This window comes from Fundulus heteroclitus, unplaced genomic scaffold (genome assembly GCF_011125445.2).
Source record: "Fundulus heteroclitus isolate FHET01 unplaced genomic scaffold, MU-UCD_Fhet_4.1 scaffold_124, whole genome shotgun sequence".
NCBI lineage: Eukaryota > Metazoa > Chordata > Actinopteri > Cyprinodontiformes > Fundulidae > Fundulus > Fundulus heteroclitus.
In genome coordinates this window covers 473,721-482,048 of record NW_023396536.1, presented here as the reverse complement: position 1 = coordinate 482,048, position 8,328 = coordinate 473,721, and the positions used below count along the sequence as shown (strand labels likewise).

The window sequence follows — 8,328 nt, the reverse complement described above, 5'->3', positions numbered from 1 at the left end:
GATACATAGATTATATTAATTGGATAGAAGATTAGATTAATTGGATAGAGATCAGGCTCTCACCTGAGCCTGCACTGAGTGACTGCTCAATCATTCACTCTGTTTTAGATGCAATGGAAAATGGTAAAGGAAGTCATGTGTGGACTTATTTTGACTCCTCACATAGCCGAGATGTGATCTGTGAAATTTGTAGAAAACAATGTTGAGGAGCAAAATTAAATCAATAAAACAAGAATGTGAAAAACTTTTCAATAAGTAGGTATCAATAAAATTTGCAGAGAAACCTTAGGTGTAGTTGCAAAAAAGTATCAAAACCTTTAACCAAGCTCACTCTTCTACTTCCACTTTTCCATGTAACTCAGACAAACTAGTAGATAACTTTCAGTCTGTTTCAGACATCATGGACTGATTAAAGTGGAAACATGGAGTGTCGAAAAGTTGAACGCAGTTGGAAAAGGACTACATTCGAGGTTCACTATGACATCTATAAAGACAGACTTTACAGATATAGTGTATTTTTAAGACTATAAGGTGCATTTAAAATCCTTAAATCTTCTAAAACATTGATGGTGCGCCTTATAATCCGGTGCACCTTACAAATGATTACTGTTGTGTTTACTGAGCAATTTTTATGTGGTACAATGCTCTCAGAAATCTGCTAAAATGTGTAAGTACAACTTTGGTTAGCAACAAAGTCACTCCGCTCAATGGGTATTTGGAGCATTACGGTACACTGTGTCATTACCTGATGGGACTCCTGAGCTGTCTGCAAGACTGACTGTAATGTCTAAACCAGAAGTGCATTAATGTAAAAGCCCCAACATACTCAGGCGTAGTTCACTCCGCGGAGGTCCGTGCATGCTCAAGGCATACACAAGGCATACTCAAGGCGGACTCTGCCTGAACTCATACAGGTACTACATGCATAGCTCAATTTTCACGATCGCGTACACAGTTTCTGTCATGGTGCAGCCTTGCTGACTGCACCATGAGCATTTCCTGGCTCCTTCTTCCTCAGTGCAGCCCTGATTGGACATACCTGTCGGGCTGCAATCAACTATAGACTGGCTCCACCTGCTCACACCACTATAAAACTCACCGCTGTTTGTTCCTCGTCGCCGGCTCGTCTGCAGTCCACCTTAACACCAAGCCTGTCAAGTCCAGTTTACTTCAGTCTCCTTCATCTCCAAGCCTGTCAAGTCCAGTTCGCTCCAGTCTCCTTCATCTCCAAGCCTGTCAAGTCCAGTTCGCTCCAGTCTCCTTCATCTCCAAGCCTGTCAAGTCCAGTTCTCGTCTGTCACGTCTTGCTTCTTGTGTGCCAGGATAAGTACCCGTTAAGCTGCGCTGCTGGATTTTTGCTCCTTCGTCTTCGTTGTCCTCTAGTCTGCAGTCCTGGTTCCACAGCAGCCCAGAGCCTCAGGATTTCTCTCTGCGGCCCTGTGGGATTTACTGCAGCATCTGAGTCCAAGGAACTCTGTGTAGCTCAGTTTTGGATTAACTGTTGCCCCGGCATCCAAGGAACTCACTTCAGCAGTCCGTCCTCCAGATCCTGTCAGTCATCTCCTGTCCGTTCCAGTCAGCCAGCTCCTGCACACTTTATCTCCCGTCTGGTAACTGTCTCTGGTTTTTGTCATCTACAACCCACAACTTGCAATAAACTCTCACAACAAGCTCTGTGTGTGTGTGTTCTGTCCAGGTTCATCTAGACAAATCATGACAGTTTCACACTATAAACTTCTCTGTCCCTCTCTTTTCTCACTGACAGGTGAGAGCCTGCTGGAAAAGAAACGGCTGTAGATGCTCAGTTAGCTAATCACAAATTTTACCATCTGTCCTGCCGCTTTGTCCCACTGGCAAAAAATGTGGAAATTGTGGGAATTTGCCACAAGAAATGTAGTCAACAATATGCTTGACTAAAGAAAGTCTGCCAAGCTCACAGTGTGCGCACAGTACACCCGAGGATGTGGGAGCCATTAGGTAGCCTGCGCCCGGAGTATGCACTAGCAACAATAAACCTAATAAATGAATTAATATAAAAGTTATGTTTCTTTTGGCCTTACGTTAGAAAGAGGGCAGTGTAGTCCAACTACTCTGTCCTCCCAATAGCTCTCCCTCTCAGGAGAGATCTGTGTATGTGAATGCGTGGAGTGATATTACACAGTTGGGAAGAATATTTAGTGCACCGTATAATCCGGTGCGCCTTATATGTGGACAATGACACATAAAGACATGTTAATTCACTGTCCGCCTTATAAGCCAGTGCGCTTTATGGTCCGAAAAATACGGTAAATCAAATCTGAAAAATTGCAAGGGAATCTTTGTTCCCTGAGATCATCAGCAAGAATATCAATCATGCTTGTGCCTTTTTTGCCACAGTTGACAGGTTAACAACTCCCCGTGTATGTGGCATCTGAATTCCACTTCACCAGGGCCTGCAACAAATTTGCTAACGTTTTACTGAAAAAATCCAAAAAATTAGAGGGGGAGTCTGTATATCCATGTCAAGTTCATTAGCAAAGTTGTCTCCAACCAGAAATGAAATTGACAAAATGTCCCCAGTCAGTCAAATAAACTACCAAAGCTTAGAAGAAATCATACACTAGCTAAGCTCTTCCTCCTGCTTTCTTGATGTTCTACCCACAGCTTTCTTCAAGAAAGCTTTGCCTGTCACAATGTCTGATTTGACTCAAATCATAAATATGTCCCTTCTCTCAGGGGTAGTCTCTCAGTCCCAAAAAACAGCAATTATCAAACAACTGTTTAAAACAACAATTTGGACAAACTGCATCTGCAGGACTACAGACACTTGTCAAACCTCCTTTACATCATTAAGATTATTGAAAAAGCTATGTTTCAACAATTAAATACCTTCTTAACAATGGCCAGTGGGTTTGATGTTTTCCAGTCAGGTTCACAAGCACACTACAGCACAGAGACTTCTCTTTTCAAGGGCATATAAATGAACACTGTGGAAGAAACACAGTGTTGGTATTATTGGACCTCAGTGCAGCATTCAAATACTGTCGACCACAAAAATTACATACTTGGGTCCCCTCTTGTTTAATATCTACATCCTTCTGTTAGCTCAGATCATTAATAAAAACAACATAAGTTACCATAACTATGCAGATGACACACAGCTCTACATCACAATGTCGCCAAGAGACTATGAACCATTTCAAGCTCTGCATAAAGATATCAATGCATGGATGTGCCAAAGTTTTCTTCAGTTGTATAAAAATAAAACTGAAATGCAGATTTTTGGACCAATAGAGGAGCGATCAAAGTTAGCATCCTCGCGGAGTCTGTGCATTCTCAGGGTGGACTCTGTGCAGACTCCACACTGATAGGTATGTGCTAAGCTAAATTTTTATGACTGTGTACGTGGTGTCACACTAAAAATGCTTGCCGGAAAGAAGTATTCACATCTAACTAATCCAGAGCTTGATACAATGAGTTGCTTCAGGTAGGAAATTGCAAGGATGCACAGCATTAGATTCCATCTTTGTGCACATTGACAGATGTGCTGTGGATGCCTGCTGGAAAAGAAATGGCTCTGGGTGCTCAACTAGTGATTAAAAAATGTTACCACCCCACCCCGCGCTTTGTCCCACTGGTAGTGTGGAAATTTAAGAATTTGTTCCAGGAAATGTAGGCATTTCCAAGAAATGTAGGCAAATGTAGGCATTGAGTAGAGGTGCGCTCAACTATGAAGGGTAAAACATCCGGGGATAGTAAGTGTGGAGTCTGCGCGGCTCACAGCATGCCCTAGTATGTGGGATCCTTCCGAAAATCAAACAGTTCACCCCAGTTCTAAAGTCTTTACACTGGCTCCCTGTATCTCAGAGACTTTAAAAGACTTCTTAGTCTCTAAAAATACGTCACAGAAGAGCAGGGACACATTAGGATGACGGACCAAGCTCTTAGGGACAAGTGCGATAACTTATTGAATCTACTGTGTAAAACTCCATAATATGTTAAAGGAACAAGGGTTCTGGTGTTCCATAAAGAAATAAATCCTGATGGAACCAAAGCGTAGGACTGTGTGTGATTGGGACAATGCCCGACATGTCAAAATCAAAAGAGCTCCCGGATCCTCCCGCCTCTCTGGGTGAGCATCTGAGGGATTCGGCTTTAATCTGAGTCAAACTATTTGAGAAATGGGTTTAATAATTGGGCAATCATTTAGAAAACTTTAGCAAAAAAATCACAAGATCTGTGTGTGTGTGTGTGTGTGTGTGTGTGTGTGTGTGTGTGTGTGTACTGTTATACACTGCCAGGCCAAAAAAGGTCGCCACAAATAAATAAAAAAGGTCATACAATATCATTTTTATTTGAATGCCTTCAGCCTTGATTACGACATGCATAAGCTTCTGCATTGTCACAAGATTTATTTCCACCCAGTACTGCATTAATTTTTACAAGATCTTGCATTGATGGTGGTAGAATCTGCCGGCTGTGCAAAGCCTTCTCCAGCACATCCCAAAGATTCTCAATGGGGTTAAAATCCAGACTCTGATGTAGCCAATCTGTGTGAAAATGATGTTTCTTGTTCCCTGAGCCACTCTTTCACAATTCACAATTTGAGCCCAAGCCATCAGGGAAGGAAACAAATCCATTAATGAAATTAACTTGTCATTTAGTATATTCAGGTAGTCAGCTGACCTCATTCCTTGAGCTCATACTGTTGCTTAACCTAGACATGACCAACTGCAGCAACCCCAGATCATAGTACTGCCCCCACAGGCTTGTACAGTATGCACCAGGCATGATGGGAGCATCACTACTGGCCACATTTTTTCCGCGAAGATGATGGGTCCCCACTATCCTTCCAGTTTTTAATAATGCGTTGGAAGTACTTAACCCAATTTTGCAATCTCCTCAGATGTTTTCTCTGCTTGATGCATGCCAATGACTTGACCCTTCTAAAACAGACTGACAGCTTCTCCACGACCACGGGATGTGTCGTTCAGCATGGGTTTTTTTTTTTAAGAAATGTGAAGCAACTCATTGCATCAGTTTGGGTTAAATAACTTATTGCCAGCTGAAACATAATTGCTCATTCAGTAATTATCCAATGGGAGGCTCGTACCTATTTGCTTAGTTAAATTCCAGGTGGCGGCTTTTTTTTTGGCCAGGCAGTGTATGTTTGTGATGTTTTTGTGGAGCTGTGTCTATAACATTTGTTTGTCTGTGTGAGTAAATTAAGTGTTGTTATGATGATTGACGCCACGACTTTGAAGTGTTTATTTATGTCAGATGCTGCAATGTAAACATAAATAAATTTTTGGAGCTTGCCTGGCTGGAAAGATTATGAAAGATTTAGACAACATTAGAAAAAAGGGGACAGATCGTTTGACATTTAGATTACACACAGATGGATTTCATTTCACTAATTATGTGTAATTGGTTGAACCAGATCCTGTTAGACTTAAACAGACTTTGTCATTCAAATGCACATTCACAATGAACATTTGAACACAATTGTGTTGCAAGCCTCCGAGTAAAAAACAAAAGACTTAATTTGTTGAATGTTGTAAATTACAAGAGAAATTAATATTATTTTTCACACATTTTGCTTTTTTGACATTTGCTGGTTAAACTTTAGTCAAAGTTAGCTCAGGGATTTAAGCACTGAGGATGATACATTGTTTCCTTGTGTTGACCAGGAATCTGGCCACAATAGCATTTTGAATTCATAGTAACTGCTATATTTTTTCAGAGACCAGTAAAGACACCAATACAACAATTTTAAAACTACTTCTATTTTTTTTCTCTATTAGATTGGAAGAGATTCTATACTATGCATTAATTGATATTAATAGAATAGTGATTTAATGACTGTTATGAATTTTGTGAAACACATTGTGTCATCAGCACAAATATATATAAAAAAAAGTTTGAAGTGCTCCATAATCCAATTTTAGAGCTGATATACTGTATGTAGTAAATAAAAGTTCTCTGACAATGGAGAACTGAGGAACCCTTATGTGGTCTTTTTTCATCCAGATTTATGATATTCCAATAACAAAAAGCAGACCCAATCTGCCAAATAACTTTCTCAAATAATCTGACAAAAATAGAGGACAATCCCACCTTCCATCATCAATAAGTGTGTCATGATCAACTGTGCCAAATACAGCCGAGTTCCAATAATAGTAACACAGAGGTTTTATCTTCACCAATACAATATCAGCATTGTACTTTTGTCATCAATGTGACTAAAAAGCACTTAAGTTCCTTATTCTTTACAGATACAAACATACATACGTTTATGTTGGTCTATCACATATAATTCAAATAAAATCAAATGATGTTTGTGGTTTTAATTTGACAAAACGTGAAATAGTTCAAGGTTTAAAATCAAATTGCAAGGAACTGTATGAATCAATTTAGCTCACAATTGACTATAAATCATAATCCAAGATAAATGATGAGGGCATGTTTTGGATGGTCACCTGACATGTCATTGACGTGTAAAGCCAATAAAGGCACATTTGCAGCCAGTAAACAAACACTTGAAGTATGGAGGTTGACCTGATATTAGCAGTGAGTGTGTGTGAACTGTTCATGGCTGTTGTGTTGGGTGGGTCTCTGAATGATGTAAACCAAGCAATTCAGCCAACAAATAATTTGACTGATGAGGTTGTCAAGGCTGGGACATCATTGGAAAAATGCACCTTACAGGGTACCCCTCGTCTACCTGCATTCTCCATGGATGGGGACTTTATAATTGGAGGAGCTTTTGTCATTCACTACCAAGTGCACACAGTACTTAACAACTACACCACCAAGCCTGGGGTTGCAAGATGCACAGGAAGGTTAGTGAAGATTAGTGAAACTAGTGTTAAACAAAAGAGTGTTGCTGTTTGTTGTAAACTTGTGGTGATATTGGGAAATTACTTTTTTTGTTACAAAAAGCAGTACATTACGTTATGTCATATTTGATAACTGAAATTCATATTAGACCACAGTTTAGTTAGAGTGAGAAATGTTGCAGAAAGAAATTAGATGTGAATTTGCTTTGAACTTAAAAAAAAAATACATTAATTTACAATTGTTATGCAATGTGTTTGTGTTCATTTTGGTATACATACTGTATATGTATATCATTAATGATATGAATTAATTATGATTTATCATGGGGTGATATGAAATACAAACATGTTTAAATCAACATTAGCAGGAAATGTACTAAGTGTTTTCATTTTATGTTTAAAAATTCTGTCAGTTAATCAAAGTTTTAAGAAATTCTTATCACAATCAGTATATGTTTCTGCATCAGGTTTTGTTTTCTTATTTGGACTATATGCTTAAAGTTACTTTTATTATTTTGATATAAGATTTAGGGTAAACACTCATTTTATTTATTCTGTGCAGCTTTAGCGCCCGGGATCTCCGCTTTGCTCGCACAATGATCTTTGCAATTGAGGAAATTAACAACAGCACAAAGCTGCTGCCAGGTGTCAGACTTGGTTACCAGATCTATGACACATGCTCCTCTGTGCCTGTAGCCACACATGTGGCATTTCAGCTGTCAAATGGCCAGGACCCTGAGTTTTACAAAGGCAGTAACTGTTCACTTTCTGGAGGTGTGATAGCTGCACTTGGAGACTCTGGATCCACTCCATCCATCAGCATCTCACGCATCATCGGGCCCTTCAACATCCCTCTGGTAAATAGTCAGAATTTATTGCAAGAGAAGATCTAAAATATCTCTATGCTGTACTACATTTATTTTGTCTTACTGTAGGTGAGCCACTTTGCTACCTGTGCCTGCCTGTCAGATAAAAAGCAGTTCCCCACTTTTTTCAGAACAATTCCCAGTGACCATTACCAAGCTGATGCCCTAGCCAAGCTGGTGAAAAACTTTGGCTGGACCTGGATAGGTGCTGTCCATTCAGATTCAGAATATGGAAATAATGGCATGGCATCTTTTCTTGGGACAGCACTCAGAGAGGGTATATGTGTGGAGTACACAGAATCCTTCTATCGGACAGACCCAAGAAACAAGATTGGAGCTGTAGCTGATGCCATCCGCAGGTTTTTGTGTCTTTCATTTTGCTCGTGTATCCTGTTGTGTTACTGACCAGCTTTAAAAAGTAGTACAGGCATTTAAAGAGATGACTCTATTGCCCATGCAAAACTAAACAAATACATATTTTTTGTTTATCTATATGGGCTTTAATACTGGCTAAAACAAAACATATGTGCATTTTTGATGAGTTCTAAGTCTGTATTTGTGTTAACAGTAAATCACAGAAGATTCAGAATTCTAAAATACAGTATAGCTAATGGTAGTCTATGTGAACACATTTCTATGTCTTT

The 8,328-nt window shown here is 39.6% G+C and overlaps 1 protein-coding gene across 1 annotated transcript; it reads left to right on the top strand.

Moving 5' to 3' along the window:
- The first annotated feature begins 6,667 nt into the window (after positions 1 to 6,667).
- Positions 6,668 to 7,885, top strand: LOC105924898 (extracellular calcium-sensing receptor-like). Its single transcript, XM_036128888.1, has 3 exons — positions 6,668 to 6,821; positions 7,381 to 7,675; positions 7,816 to 7,885. The coding sequence occupies exons 1-3, from the start codon at positions 6,715 to 6,717 to the stop codon at positions 7,828 to 7,830; spliced, it is 417 nt and encodes a 138-aa protein (XP_035984781.1). The 5' UTR covers positions 6,668 to 6,714; the 3' UTR covers positions 7,831 to 7,885.
- Positions 7,886 to 8,328: the final 443 nt, after the last annotated feature.